The sequence below is a fragment of the Hemitrygon akajei genome, chromosome 7 (assembly GCF_048418815.1).
Source record: "Hemitrygon akajei chromosome 7, sHemAka1.3, whole genome shotgun sequence".
In the NCBI taxonomy this organism is placed as follows: Eukaryota; Metazoa; Chordata; class Chondrichthyes; order Myliobatiformes; family Dasyatidae; genus Hemitrygon; species Hemitrygon akajei.
This window is the reverse complement of record NC_133130.1, coordinates 168,677,590-168,693,667: the sequence shown is the minus strand read 5'-3', so window position 1 is coordinate 168,693,667 and position 16,078 is coordinate 168,677,590. Positions and strand designations below refer to the sequence as shown.

The 16,078-nt window shown below is 42.8% G+C and overlaps 1 protein-coding gene across 2 annotated transcripts in view; it reads right to left on the bottom strand.

The window, feature by feature from the left end:
• LOC140731162 (protein crumbs homolog 1-like) overlaps positions 1–10,297 on the bottom strand; it is a 150,209-nt gene extending 139,912 nt beyond the window's left edge. For both annotated transcript variants that reach the window (XM_073052560.1, XM_073052561.1), the window contains exon 1: positions 10,154–10,297. In XM_073052560.1, the coding sequence (XP_072908661.1) occupies positions 10,154–10,217 (64 nt within the window). In that variant the 5' untranslated portion in view covers positions 10,218–10,297. The remainder of the gene's footprint in view (positions 1–10,153) is intronic.
• Between the last annotated feature and the right edge of the window lie 5,781 nt (positions 10,298–16,078).

The following is a 16,078-nucleotide window of genomic DNA, read 5'->3' as shown; positions in this document are numbered from 1 at the left end:
TACTTTGCATCAGCCTTCACTGTGGAAGACACTAGCAGTGTGCCAGAGGTCTGTGAGTGTCAGGGAGCAGGAGTGAGTGCCATTGCTATTACAAAGAAAAAGTGCTAGGCAAACTCAAAAGTCTTAAGGTGGATAGTCACCTGAACCAGATAGACTACATCCCAGAGGCATGAGAGAGGTTGCTGAAGAGATAACAGATGCATTTCACGAAATGAGCTTTCAAGAATCGCTTGATTTTGGTATGGTCCCAGAGGACTGGAAAATTGCAAATGTCACTCCACTCTTTAAGAAGGGAGGAAGACAAAAGAAAGGAATTTATAGGCCAGTTAGCCTATCCTCAGTGGTAAGGGGTGGACAAAGGAGGAGCAGTGGATGTCATTTACTTAGTTTTTCAGAAACCATTTGATAAGATGGCTCACATGAGGCTGCTTAAGAAGATAAAACCCTCTAGTGCTACAGGAAATATACTGGCATGAATAGAGGAATGGCTGACAGGCAGAAGGCAGCAAGTAGCAATAAAAGGGGCCTTTTCTGGTTGGCTGTCAGTGACTAGTGGTTTTCCTCAGGGGTCAGTATTGGAAATGCTACTTTTCACAACGTTTAACAATGATTTGGGTAATGGAGTTGATGGTTTTGTGGCAAAGTTTTCAGATGATATGAAGATAGGTGGAGAGGTAGATGTATAAAATGATGAGAGGCATTGATTGTGTGGATAGACAGAGGCTTTTTCCCAGGGCTGAAATGGCGATCACGAGAGGGCACACTTTTAAGGTGCTTGAAAGTAGGTACAGAGGAGATGTCGGGGTAAATTTTTTTGCGCAGAGAGTGGTGTGTGCGTGGAATGGGCTGCTGGCGATGGTGGTGAAGGCGGATACGATAGGGTCTTTTAAGAGACACCTGGACAGGTACATGGAGCTTAGAAAAAGAGAAGGCTATGGGTAACCCTAGATAATTTCTAAAGTAAGTACATGTTCGGCACAGCATTGTGGGCCGAAGTGTCTGCATTGTGCTATAGATTTTCTATGTTTCTATGTGCTGAGGAAGCAATGTGATTATAGCAGGACTTAGACAAATTGGAAGAATGGGCAAAAAAGTGGCAGATGAAAGATAGTGTTGGGAAATGTAAGATAATGCATTTTGGTAAAAGGAACAATAGTGCAGACTATTATCTAAATGGGGAGAAAAATTCAAACATTCAAACATCAGAGGTGCAGAGGAGTCCTCGCGCAAGACTCCCAGAAGATTAATTCACAGACCAAGTCTGTGGTAAAGAAGGCAAATGCAATATTGGCATTTATTTTAATATAAGAGCAAGGAGATAATGCTGAACCTTTATGAGACAATAGTCCGGCTGCACTTGGAGTATTGTCAACAGTGTTGGACCCCTTATCTAAAAAACGATGTGTTGTCATTGGAGAAAGTCCAGAGGCGGTTTATGAGGATGATTCCAGGAATAAAGAGGTTAACATCTGAGGAGCATTTGATAGCTTTGGGCCTGTACTCACTGGAATTTAGAAGAATGTGTGGGGATCTCATTGAAACATATTGAATGTTGAAAGGACCAGATGAGGTGCATGTGGAGAGGATGTTTCCTCTGGTGGTGGGGGGCGGTATCCAGAACTATAGGGCCCAGTCTCAAAACTACTGAGGGGCAACCTTTTAGAACAGAAGTAAGGAGGAACTTTTTCCAACAAAGAGTGGTGAATCTGTGGAATGCTTTGCCACAGACTGCGGTGGAGGCCAAGTCCGTGGGTATATTCAAAGCAGAAGTCGATGTATTCCTGATTGGTTGGGGCATCAAGGTTATATGGTGAGAGGGCAAATGTATGGGGTTGAATGGGATCTGGAGTCAGCCATGACGAAATAGCAGAGCAGACTCGATGGACGGAATGGCCTAATTCTGCTCCTACGTCTTATGGTCTAATCACATTGGTATCTGTATACTCCACTGGTGATGCATTCAGCGTGTGTGATTTCCCGTTCACCTGCCCACTTCACTGCTAGTTAAAGCCACTACGTCTCATGTGGTGACAACTTAGACTCTTCTGTACTACCTCAACGTACGTACGTGTGAAACGATCTGTCTACGCAGCATGGCGGAAATGTCGCAACACTTGTGTACTGCCCCCAGTACGTCCTCACATCTCTGCTGATTATTGATGCAAAGAACATTTTTCACTGTACGTTTCCATGTGCATGTGACAAATAGAGCTAATCTATCCATCACTGAGTATTGGTTTGTATGAATTATCTACAACATGTCATAAACACAGGGGATTCTGCAGATGCTGGAAATCTTGAGCAACACACACAAGCTGCTCCAGGAACTCAGCAGGTCAGGCAGCATCTATGGAGACAAATGAATTAACATTTCTGATGAATGCCCTTCACTCAGAAATTCAAGTTCAGTTTATTGCCATTCAGCTGTACAGCTGTACACCACCAAACAAAACAATGCTCCTCTTGACCTGGGTGCACAACACAACACGAAGTAATATCATTACAAATAAATTAACAAACCAAAAAACAGTTGGAAAGCAAACATACTTTAAGTTGCAAAGAAGGGGAACTGAGGGGAAAACAAACAGAATGTCTGTGCAGGATGGAGAGCATGGGAAATGGGAACGATGGTGGCAAAACTGCTGAGAGGAGGTGTAAATAGGAGCTGAACAAAGAGAGAAAAACTCATAGTAGCCAGTTTGCAGAAAATCCAAAATAAAAGAGAAAATGCTGGAGATATTTAACAGGTCAGGTAGAGTCCTTGAAGGGGGTAACTCACCCACCCTCATGAGAGGTAAGAGGCCAGAGTAGGGAATTGAAGAAGAGTTATATTTTGATTGTTTGCATCTGAAGGTGCAAATCTAAAAAGTGTCAAATCAGTGAGATGGGGGGTTTATATTCTCAAGTTGTTAAAGGCAACAGGGCAGGTTAAGCAGCCTAAGGTGTCCTTGTAAATGGCGACATTACAACTTTAGAAAACACTGGTTAACCACAACTGGAGCTTTGCATTGGGTGGAAATGGCTAATATGGGGGGCATAATTTTAAGGTGATTGGAGGAAAGTATAGGAGGAATGAATTTCAGAGGAAAGTTATTTTACACAAAGAGTGGTAGGTGCATAGATATATTAAGGACATTTGAGAAACTCTTAGATAGGCACATGGATGATAGAAACATGGAGGTCAATGTGGGAGGGAAGGGTTAGATTGATCTTGAATTAGTTTTAAAGCTTGGCACAATATTGTGAACCGAAAGCCCTCCAATTGTGTGTAGTGTTCTTTGCTCTGTGTTCAGTTTTGTATGCCCGACTTGGGAACAAAACATGAAGGCAGTTGAAAAATACAGAGAGGTTTACCAAAATGATCTCAGAAATTTACACACTTGAACGTATAAATGGAAGATCTATGGGGGGTAGGGGAGGGATGTGGGATGGGACTGGGTGTTTTGCTCAAGTAAGGATCTAGTATAGACCTGCGATTCAGTGAGTCTGAAGTCTGAATCTCAATGAATCTCTGCCAACTAACTTAACTACAGCCACATAGTGAGTTTAAATATAAATTCACCTTCACACCAGTGAATTAACAATACACGAACTCCACTGAGAAATCTGGCGTATTGCTTTGCTAACCCTGGACTGTTCTGAAGGCAGAAGGACTGTTGTACCAGGACATCAAAGTCCATGATCAATTCTTCCAGTATGTGGGGAATTAATACACACATAGAATCTTAAAACTTGCATTCCCCCAGGCAGCTAATCTGATCAACCATTCTAGTTAGCTCCCCTACATCTCCCTCTATCTATTACCGCAGTCACTGTATTGCACTGTAAGCACTTAAACCACTGTTTATAATACTGTTTACATTGTAAATACATGCTGGGATTTATGTATTTATACACATTTTATTCTGGAACAAGATGTATCTGTACTTTAACCTCTAACTTTTTTTTTATAAACAAGTCTTCATTCTTTTTAATTGTTGTATTTTTTTAATTGCATGTCACCTCCTGACCAACACACCACAGCAAGTTCCTAATTAATACAGGTAAATTGCAAATGTTCGGGTTTCATGGTAGCATACTGGTTAGTGAGCAGCCATTACCGCACACGGCATTCCACAATTCAGAGTTCAATTCCAAATCTGTAAGAAAGTTTGTACGTCCTTCCCGTGTGTGTGGAGGGGGGTGGGGGGGTTTCTCTGGGTGTTCCAGTTTCCTCCCACAGTCCAAAGTCGTACTGGTTAGTACCATTGTAAATTGTCCTGCGATTAGGCTAGTGTTACATAGGTGATATGCAGTGCAGTGTGGCTCAGTGGGCTGAAAGTAGTTGGTCTGTGCTGTACCTTTAAATAAATAACTAAAAGGTGAATAAAGTTGATCTTTGAGAACATAACATTGAAATACAGCTCGAATTGCCGGCAAAACACAACAACACATCCGACTCAACAATCACCTGTCAGGCATAAAGAACCACTGTTACCCTGAAAGTAGCTGGGAGCCTTTGCATTCACCACCAGAAGATTCTTCTCTTTTCCATAGCAACCATTAATTGAAAAAACAGTGATGGGTTCTGGGGTGGATCAGTTGGAAAGCCTCATTGAATTCCCAGCTAATGAAGCCACTCAGAAAATCCAAACGCATTCTTCAAACAACTTCCCCTTCCCCCCACTGTACAAAAGTATTAGCTCTTCAGAGAAAACACTTGTTAAGTAGCCACAGAGACCACCAGAGTTGGGGAACAGAGAAGGTGGTAGGTGGCTGAAGTTTGTACCTAAGATATAGCATCGTTCGAAGTTTGATTTAAATATATGTCACTATATACAAACCCCAAGATTCATTTTCTTGTGGGCATTCACAGTAAATACAAAGAAGCACAATAGAATCAGTGAAAGATCACACACAACACGACAGATAAACAACCAATGTGCAAAAGGCAACAAACTGTGCAAATACAACAATAAATAAATAAATAAACAATAAATAGAGCGCATGAGATGAAAGTTTCTTGAAAGTGAGTCTACAGGTTGTCGGAACAGTTCAGCATTGGGGCGAGTGAAACCTATCTCCTCTAGTTGAAGAGTCTGATAGTTATGGGGTAATAACTGATCCTGAACCTGGTGCTGCGAGTCCTGAGGCTCCTGTATCTCCTTCCTGATGGAAGCAATGGGAAGAGAGCTTGGTCTGGGTGGTGGGGGACCCCAATGATGGATGCTGCTTTCCTGTGACAGCTTCCATACAAATGTGTTCAATGGTGGGGAGGACTTTACCGTGATAACCGGTGGTAACGTACAAAGAAAATTACAGCATGTTACGGGTCCTTCAACCCAGGATGTTGCACCGTCATTTTAACCCAATCCAAGATCAATCTAACTCTTCCCTCTCATGCAACCTTCTGGTTCTCTTGCATCCATGTGCCTATCTAAAAGTTTCTTAATGTTACACATCCTTAATGGACAAATTCAACCTGCTAGAAGTTACCACTTAAGTATCCTAAATCCTGTTCAGCTCCCAACAAAATTGAACAAATTTTACTGGCAGTTTCTATCACCAACCAGTTTACTGTGAGCTTAGTTTTTTGAAAACTTTTGGATTTTTTTTTGAGATGCAACAACTCGGATTTTAACTTTTGCTGCGAGACTAAACGGTGCAGAAACTGCACTGCAGCTGGCAGGAAGGCTCGACAATGGGCAGCACATCACCAGCACCAGCCTACCCATCAAGGACAGAAAGGTGCTGGAAAAGGGCCAGTAACATCATGAAGGATCCCACCCACCTTGCTCATGGACTGTTTGTCCCACTCCCGTCAGGGAGGAGGCTACGTAGCACCCGCGCCAGGACCACCAGACTCACGAAGAGTAAGGCTGATCAACACCACGGACTCACCCCTCCACCACCACTACTACTTTAAAATTTCCTGTCAGTCACCTTATGTACAGACACTCCTGTGCCTAGTGTCACTTACGGACATAGTATCAATGTATACAAGTCATCTTGCATATTTATATTGCGTTCCTTATCGTGTTGTTTGTGCTGCATCAGATCTGAAGTAACAATCATTTCATTCTTTGTTATACTTGTGTACTGGAGATGACATTGAACAATTTTGGATGAACAGCTTATATTAAGTTCCATAACATTTCAAACTTATTTTTCAAATTCATGCATTTATCACGTCACCTAAAAATATAAAGTTCCATAAACATTTGCTATTTTTTTCCAGACTACAGTTTACACACTGCAAAAGCAGCTGAATCTGCCTTAACAATTAGAACAGAGATAGACAGACGATTCTGCAGTGATTTAAGAGTTAGCGCGTGCTAGTACCGCTCAGGGTGTCAGAGTTCAGAGTTCAATTCCAGCACCCTCTGTATTCCCTCCCGTGTGTGTGGGTTTCCTCCCACAGAACAGAAATGTACAGGTTCAAAGTTTCAAAGTTCAAAGTAAATTTACTGTCAAAGTACATATATGTCACTGTAAACAAACCCCGAGATTCATTTTCTTGGGGCATACTCAATAAATCCATAATAAATTATCCATAATTACAGGAAGGATATTAATAAGGTTGAAAGAGTGCAGAGAAGGTTTACAAGGATGTTGCCAGGACTTCAGAAACTGAGCTACAGAGAAAGGTTGAATAGGTTGGGACTTTATTCCCTGGAGAGTAGAAGAATGAGGGGAGATTTGATAGAGGTGTGTAAAATTATGGTGGGGAAAGATAGAGTGAGTGAATGCAAGCAGGCTTTTTCCACTGAGGCTAGGGGAGAAAAAAAACAGAGGATGTGGGTTAAGGGTGAAAAGGAAAAAGTTTAAAGGGGACATTAGGGGAAGCTTCTTCACACAGAGAGCAGTGGGAGTGTGGAATGAGCTGCCAGTTGAAGTGGTGAATGCAGGCTCACTTTTAACATTTAAGAAAAACTTGGACAGGTACATGGATGAGAGGGGTATGGAGGGATATGGTCTAGGTTCAGGTCAGTGGGACTAGGCAGAAAAATGGTTCGGCACAGCCAAGGAGGGCCAAAAGGCCTGTTTCTGTGCGGTTATGTTCTGTTGTTCTATAACAGGATCAATAAAAGACTACACCAACGTAGGTATTTAACCAGTGTGTGAAAAACAGCAAACTGAGCAAATACAAAAGGAAAGAAATAAATAAGCAATAAATATTGAGAGCATGAGATGAAGTGCCCTTGAACGTTAGAAGGTTATTATCTTGTGATTAGGCTGGGGTTAAATCGGTGGGTTGCTGGGCGGCACTGATCGGTGGGTCCAAAGTGCTTGTTCTGCACAGTGTCTCTAAATAAATAAATTCACATCCAACATCAAGGATAGGTTATTTAGAAGCTCCTGAGCCAGATTATGACAAGCTGCACACATTACACCTAATGGACTGAAGGGAAGAAAAGTAACAATCCAAGAAATGAAAATTTAGTTTTATTTAGAGATACAGCTCTGAACATGTCTTTCCAGCTCTTCAGGTCAACCCATCAACTTAACCCTTGGATAGTGCCACCCAGCCACCCATCGATTTAACCCTTGGATAGTGCCACCCAGCCACCCATCGATTTAACCCTTGGATAGTGCCACCCAGCCACCCATCGATTTAACCCTTGGATAGTGCCACCCAGCCACCCATCGATTTAACCCTTGGATAGTGCCACCCATCGATTTAACCCTTGGATTGTGCCACCCAGCCACCCATCGATTTAACCCTTAGATATTGCCACCCATCGATTTAACCTTTGGATAGTGCCACCCAGCCACCCATCGATTTAACCCTTGGATAGTGCCACCCATCGATTTAACCCTTGGATATTGCCACCCAGCCACCCATCGATTTAACCCTTGGATAGTGCCACCCATCGATTTAACCCTTGGATATTGCCACCCAGCCACATATCGACTTAACCCTAGCCTAATCACGGGACAAGTTACAGTGACCAATTATCCACTAAATTGTACAACTTGTAAACACGAGAGATTATGCAGCTGCTGGAAATCCAGAGCAACACATACAAAATGCTGAAGGAACTCAGCAGGTCAGGCAGCATCTATGGAGAGGAATAAACAGTCGATGTCTCAGTTCGAGATTTTCATCAGGACTGATGAACGGTCTCAGCCCGAAACATTGACTGTTTATTCCTTTCCATGTATGCAGCCTGACCTGCTGAGATCCCCCGGCATTTTAAAAGTTATGCAACTGGCCTGATCTAATGTGGTCCACAGTGTATGCTTAACCATACAGCTCATCATCACTGTCTTCAATAAACATGTTTCCACCATTTCCATCTTCATCTCCAGTTCTTTGATCTGATCCTGCTCCAGGTTGGGTACTGGATGGGAAAGTGAAACTGCCAGATGCACAACCCCGCCGCATTGTTTTTGCCAACTTCTCACATTTTCAAATGTCACTGTCACTGACAGATTGATGTGCTTAATGTATTCATCTTTGTCTTGAGCCCATCAGCCCTACTGGGGCAGAGCCAGAGACAGCAGCTCACCAGAGTTCTCTGTCCTGGGCGGCCCTGAGGCTTCTGCTTCCACCACACGACTTCATAAGTCTTCGAGGTGAAGATCCTTGCTCTCCTGGGGATGAGATCTTTGGAGCTTCTGTAGCTCTGGGTTTTTACGGGATGGGGTTGCTAGCCCCATGCCCAACCCTCCTCCTTTCACAGCCGGGCTTGGGACCATCCATGGCGGAGTTCCATAATGCACAACTTCCTCAAAATGATCCTCACATATTTCAGGAACTGCATCATCTTCTTCGACTTCCATTGCTGAAGGCTTACCAGGTCCTTCCATGTTCAGACACCAGCGGCTGGAGCTGACTAAACGCAGCAGGCAGCAAACTGTCCCAACAGAACCGATCATTTGTCACTGCCAGCTGCCCACTCAAACTCCCATTATCACCCAAGCTTTCCGAACAGGCTTTCTGTGTCCTACGGAAATGCCTGGTACGGTTTTACTCTTTCTGAAAACCCGTTCAGAAACTCCCTTCGTTGTGGTGTGATTCAAACCCTTCTGATCAATTTCTCAGTGAATGGTCCTGTGATTCGTGTAATAATCAAATTAAAACATTTAAAAGGACAAGTAGATCACACCCAGAATAGCAGGACGGTGTTTTTAACGATCAAAGTACGTAATTAGTCTTAAAGTCAGAGAGCCACCACAACACAGAAACAGGCCCGTCGGCCCATCTAGCCTGTGCCGGACCATTACTCTGCCTTGTCCCATGGACCATCCCTCTCCATACCCCTCCCATCCACGTACCTATCCAAATTACTCCGAAATGGTGCAATCGAACCCACGTCCAGCACTGGTGTTGGCAGCTCCTTCTATACTCTCACCACCCTCTGAGCGAAGACATTCCCCTTAAACATTTCACCTTTCACCCTTCACCATCAATCACTCTCAATATCGCGGGGACATTAGAGACCCTCTCTTTTTGTCATGCCGTTCATGTGTAATCTGATAGAGGTGTACAAGATGATAAGAGGCATGGATCAAGTGGACAGTCAGAAACTTTTTCCCAGGGCAAAAATGTCTGATACCCGGGGGCATAACTTTAAGGTGATTGGAAGGAAGTAAGGAGGAGATGTCCGACGTATTTTTTTAGACAGAGGGGGCAGGGGCGGTGGTAGAGGCAGGTACATTAGGGGCATTTGAGAAACTCTTAGACAGGCACATCCAAGAGGGAGAGCAATGTGGGAGGGATGGGTTAGGTTGATGTTAGAGTAGGTTAAAAGGCCGGCACATCATCATGGACCGATGTTCTAACAGAAAACGTCTCCCATCCCTTCCTCTCGAGCACTGGATTTTAGTTCGCTAATTGCCAAGCAACGGTAAGTGGCGTAACCTTGGTTACTGAAAGGAATGACGGCGTAGTTTTTGTTTTCAGAAGTTAAGAGGTTCACATTAATTTAAAACTACTTGCAAACTGCTGATGAGCAAGACAGTTAGTCGCAAACAGTGCAAAATTCACTTTGGCTTTTTCAGTATTAGCCTCACATAGAAAATAAATTCTAACAATCCAGCTTAGTGCTCGGGTAATAAAGTCCTTGCTAATTGACCAGCCTGTTCCTGGCTCCCACTGTTCCCCGCATAGAGCTGGAGTTCAGCTCTTCAGTACTGGTTCAGAAAGTTCAGTGCAAAGTAGACCTACCCCAAAAGAAGAGGGACATCAGAGCCACCACAGGAGAAAAGGAAGACCCCCGCTTTCCTTCCATGGTTATCTTGCTGCAGACAGGCTAAAGATGCTGCATGAGAGAGTATGTAACAGCCCCCGCACCCAGCCGCTTCTCCGGCATGTCCTTCGAAATCTGCTCGCAAAGTGATGGGAAGAGTTTCACAAGCGCTCCATACCCAGTTACATCAGGGAACACCAATGATACACTGGCCCCGGCTCACTCAACCCGTTAGAGCATTTTGTAAAATGTGGTCTGGATTCCTGTACTGGACCGGGTTGCTGATGGCCGAAGGATTCAAGAATGTTTAATATTACTTCCAGCACCCAAGTGTAAAGAAGAATGAAATAATTGTTACTCCGGATCCGAAGCAGCACAAAAACACAAGAGATAAATAACAAAATAATAACGTAATAAATATAAATACTGTACATAAAATAGTTTATATACATAGATTGAATGTCCATAATGTGACACTATGCTGTACTTAAGGCGACTGGTAAAATGGTAGTGGGTGGAGGTGCCGATCAGCCTTACTGCTCCGGGAAAGTAACTGTTTTTGAGCCTGGTGGTCCTGGTGTGGATGCCTCGTAGCCTCCTCCCTGATGCAGTGTGGGGCAAACAGTCCATGCGGGATCCTTCATGACATTACTGACCCTTTTGCAGCTCCTTTCGTCATGCAATAAAAAAAACAACATTCAACAATTACAGAGAATTATATATGTTGGAGGCATATGGAATAAAATGTGCATACACCCCAGCCTGTATTTACAATGTAAACAGCATTATAAACAGTGGTTTAAAGTGTTTACAGTGCAGTGACAGGGGTAATAGAGGGGGGAGGGAGTTGTGAAGGGTGTGGAGACTAACTAGAATGGTTAATCAGATTAACTGACTGGAGGAAGAAACTTTTAATATGGTGTGAAGTGTTTTGATTGAGAGCCCTATAGTGCTTTCCAGAAGGGAGAATTTGGAAAAATGCCAAGTGGCAGAGTGTGAAGTGTCCGCGATGATTTTTCCCGCCCATTCCTTTGTCCTGGACACATACAAGTCCTGCAGCCAAGAACCTTTCCTGCTGGCCTGACGGCTGGCTGTAGTTTTTGTGTATCGTGAGAGGATGCTGTCCCAAACCAGGCAGTGTTGGGTGATGTCAGGATGCTCTCAATGATGGAGTGTAGAACTGCACCAGTATGGTCTGAGGAAGATGGAATTTGACCAAATACCACATCCTCTGCCAAGCCTTTAAGTCAATAAAGGAGATGTGCTTCTCCCACACAAGGTGCTGGGAAATAACGACGCCCAGGAACCTCTGAAATAAATACTCTTGTAACTTCTAACAAACAAGACATCGAGGGTCTGCTTGTCCATTAACATTTACAAGATTTGTGCATTTTAACAGGTTGAACATGATAGATTGATATGATAATCATATTACTACAGAATGATTTTCACATTGTTTCTAAATTGTGAGCTATAAGAATTATTTATGGTTTCTGAAGGTGTGTGATTGTAATAATTAATCTTTTAATACTCTGATTATTGCAATTACTCTTATAGAGTGGACAGCCAGAGACATTTTCCCAGGCCTGAAGCGATTAATACAAGGAGGCATAACTTTCAGTTAATTGGAAGAAAGTATAGGGACACTGTCAGGGGTAGGTTTTGTTTACACAGAGAGTGGTGAGTGCATAAAACACCCTGCCAGGGGTGATGGTAGAGGCAGATGTTAAGTTAAGAGACTATTAGATAGGCACAAGGATGAAAAAACTGGAGGGTTATGTAAGAGGGAGGGATTAAATTGAATTTGGCGGAGGTTAAAAGGTCGGCATAACATAATGGGTCAAAGGGACTGTACTATACTGAACTGTGTCCTATGTTCTTTTTTCCTTCAGAGGAGTGGCAAAATATTCAAAGAGTAATCTTATCTCCAGCTACGAACTATATATTTTTTATATAATCCATGACATGTATAAATTCAAAACAATCTGTTCCATAGTGGTGGGTGCATAGAATGCCCTACTGGGGTGATGCTAGAGGCAGATATATTCGAGACATTTAATAAACTCTCAGATAGGCACGTGGATTATAGAAAAATAGAGGGCTATGTGGGAAGGAAGGGTTAGATTGATCTTAGAAAGTAGGTTAACATTGTAGATCGAAGCGCCTGTGCTGTTCTATAATGTTCAATGTTCTATTTTGATTTTTTTTCACGAAGTGTATGTGTAAAGTCATTGTACATTTTGTTTGCACTGTGCTTATGAGAGTGGTACATTGTTCCCACTGTGTATCCTGTCATGAAGATGTTTGCACTGGGATTAGTGCTGGTCGAAAGGGTTAACACCACTTGTTGGATCTTGATTTGGTTTGGAGATTATTTCAGAATGGGGAGGGGAGAGTATCCTGGTTACCAGAGGTCACAATGCTTGAGGTTCTTGCCGGGAGTAGCAAATAGTTAGGTTGCCAATAATATATACTCCAATGAACAAAATTATTAGTAGTATAGATAAGGTAAATGCAAGCAGGCTTTTACCACTGAGGGGACTAGAGGTCATGGGTTAAGGGTGAAAGGTGAACTGCTTAAGGGAAATCTGAGGGGGAACTTCTTCACTCAGAGGGGGATGCAAGTGTGGAATGAGCTGCCAGCGGAAGTGATAGATGTGGATTCAATTATAAAGATAAAGATTAGCTTTGCTTGTTACATGTACATCAAAACATTGAATAAAACAGTGAAATGGTCATTTATGTCAACAGCCAACACAACCCGAAGGGGTGCTGGGGGCAGCCCACAAGTATCACCACACCTCCAGCACCAACATAGCATGCCTACAACTTACTAGGCCTAACCAGTACATCTTTTTTGAATGTGGCAGGAGACCAGAGTACCCAGACAAAACCCACACAGTCATGGGGAGAATGTACAAACTCTTTTATCGATAGTGGCGAGAATTAACTCTGACCTTCTGGTCGCTAGCACCGTGAAGCGCTGCTGCTGTAACATGTGAGGGGTTTGTAGGGCTATGGTTTGGGTGTAGATGGATAGGACTAGGCAGATTAGATCAGCATTGTCTAGATGGGCCAAAGGTCCTGTGTCTGTGCTGTAGGATGTATGTATTTATTTATAGTTTACTCATTTAGAGATACACCGTGGAACAGGCCCTTCTGGCCCAATGAGCAGCACCAGCCAGGAACTCTCCAATTCAACCCTGGCCCAATCAACCTACTAACCGATACACCTTTGTACCACGGGAGGGAGCACCCAGAGGAAACTCACAGGCTCACGGAAGGAATGTCCAGCTTTTTTACAGAGGACACCTGAACTGAATTGCAAACTCTGACACCCCAGGCTGTAATAGTGCTGTACTAACCATTACAGAGTACATGGCGTTCAACTGCGACAAAGGTACTCTCAAAACCGTAAAGAATTATACCATTAAGAAAGTCTGAGACTTCAAGTACCTCGGGTCAAGAATAATGAGTTTGGAGAAGGATATAAAGATACGGAAGGCACTGGCGTGGAGGGCTGTGAACGACATGAAGGAAATCTGGAGGTCGAACGAACCAGAGGGCTCAAAAAGAGGATCTTCATAGCAGTCATAGAGTCCATTATCACGTACGGATGCGAGACGTGGACACTCACCAAGACCATGAGAAAGTCACTAGATGGTTGCTATACACGAATGCTCCGGATGGCTCTTGACGTGAGTTGGCAACAGCACATGACGAACGTCGAACTCTATGACGACCTACCGATGCTCACTACTAAAACTGAGGCGAGAAGACTGCAACTATCGGGGCACTGTCTACGTCACCCTGAGCTACCTGCCAGCCTGGTCATCACATGGGAGGATGAACCCTGGACGCCCTCCCAAGACTATGGTCAACATGCTCCTAGAAGCAGCTAATGTAGATGAACTGAACACACTGATGAGGGAGAGGGAGGAGTGGAGAGTCCATCATCATGCCTGACGCCGGCCCCCTAGGCCTGAGTCGACGTAGTAGCAGTAACCAAGGTGCTCTATGATTCTACTCTATGTCTGTATGACTATTGTTTTACTACAACCCAAAGATTTGGACAGGTCATATTCCTTGAAGTTTCCATTCGATGTGAAAGTCATTCTATCGCAAGAACAATCATCAACTTTATGAACTGAGTGGTACTAGATGGGTACGTGCGCTGATATATTGCGCTGTGACAGGTTTCAAGATTGCTAATCCCCACTGCAGAAGTCAGTACTTTCACATTAGAAACTTTTCTCAGAAACGTGATGGTGAAAGTCAACATTCCCTGGGCTCACAACACTCTGAAGTAAATAGCTGATGTGATATTTATGTTTCTGTTTTTTTAATCTAATTCAATTAAATCTCAAATATGTCACTTATGTCAAATTAGTCAATGTTTATTTATCTATTTATATAGAGATGCCACACGTAATTCAATCTACCTTAAATATTCATATATTTTTTAAAAGACTACCGTGTCTAACAGCCACACAGGTGCACATGACTGATGCTAGTTAGAAACCGTTCAGCTACAGTCTCCTGTCCCAACTAAGCGGCACAGTGTCCCAAATAAATGAAGGGAATACAGGCTATATTTTAAATTAGGTTTTGTTCTTTAAGAGTTGTCCCAAATAAACAGCTGCCTCGATTAACCAATGACCCAATTAACCAGAATCCAATCCACAGTGTTCGTGTGTGTGTGTGTGTATGCATTAATATATATATATATAGTATATATAATTATAATATTTTTTCCAAATCTTTTTATTATTATTCAAAAATAACGCAGGTACATCGAAGTAACAACACTTACAATGCCTCAAAAAAGAGAAATTATCTTAAAGATTGAAAATTTTTGTGAATTAAAAAAAACCCCTACTTAGCAAGAAAAGTGAGGGGAAAAAAAGAACCCCATTGAGGGCACAACCCCGGAGCCATGCGTCATATAGAGAGCTTCTAAAAATAAACATCAAACCGCCAACAAGAAAGAAAGATATATCAAAAAAAATTACACTTAGATTGTGGAGGAAATCTACCTGAAACTGAAATGATGATAACAAGCATATGAGCCCCATCTCTTCTCAAAATCAAATAAAGGTTCAAAGGTTCAACTTCTAATTTTCTCCAAGCTTAGACACAGCATCACTTGAGAGAACCATCATGACGAAGTAGGAGCTGATATATCCTTCCATTTCAACAAGATGGCCCTCCTAGCTATCAATGTAACAAATGCAATAACATGTTGGTCAGACACAGAAATACCATGAATATTTTGAGGAATTATTCCAAAAAGCACATTTTTACAGTAATTTTATACTTTTTATGTATTACACAGTACTGCCGCTGTAAAACAACAAATTTCACGACATAATAACCCTGATTCTGATTCTGGTCTTAGAGCAGATTAAAGGATCAGCACAACATAGTAGGCTGAATGGCCTGAAATGCACTGTACTGTTCTATGTTCAGACAGTTCACAGGAACAGAACTCTGTAGTATCCTGTGAATATCCTGCACTTTGCTTGCTACTGCTATTACTTTGTACCAAGTCCAGTCAGCAATCTTTCTGTGCATCGTGCGGTGTGAGATTACAGAGATCATTTAAGAAGTAACACCATACAAGCAACATTGAAAAGGTACTGGGTCAGATACGTGGATAAGAAAGGTCAGGGGGAACTGCAGGCAAGTGGGACAAGCTGAGATGGGAATCCTGGTTAGCACAGGCCAGATGGGCTGAAGGGCCTGTTCACCTGCTGTGTGACTCTGTGACCTCAGTTGTCATTTGAACTCATGCCTCTAAATAAAAGCTGTGGATCACTGAACCACTGCCCCCAAGTTTTCCGATGTAATTGCTGAGAAGAGTCTTTGAGTCTCGCTTGAGGGAATGGGAACTGTTTCTTTCT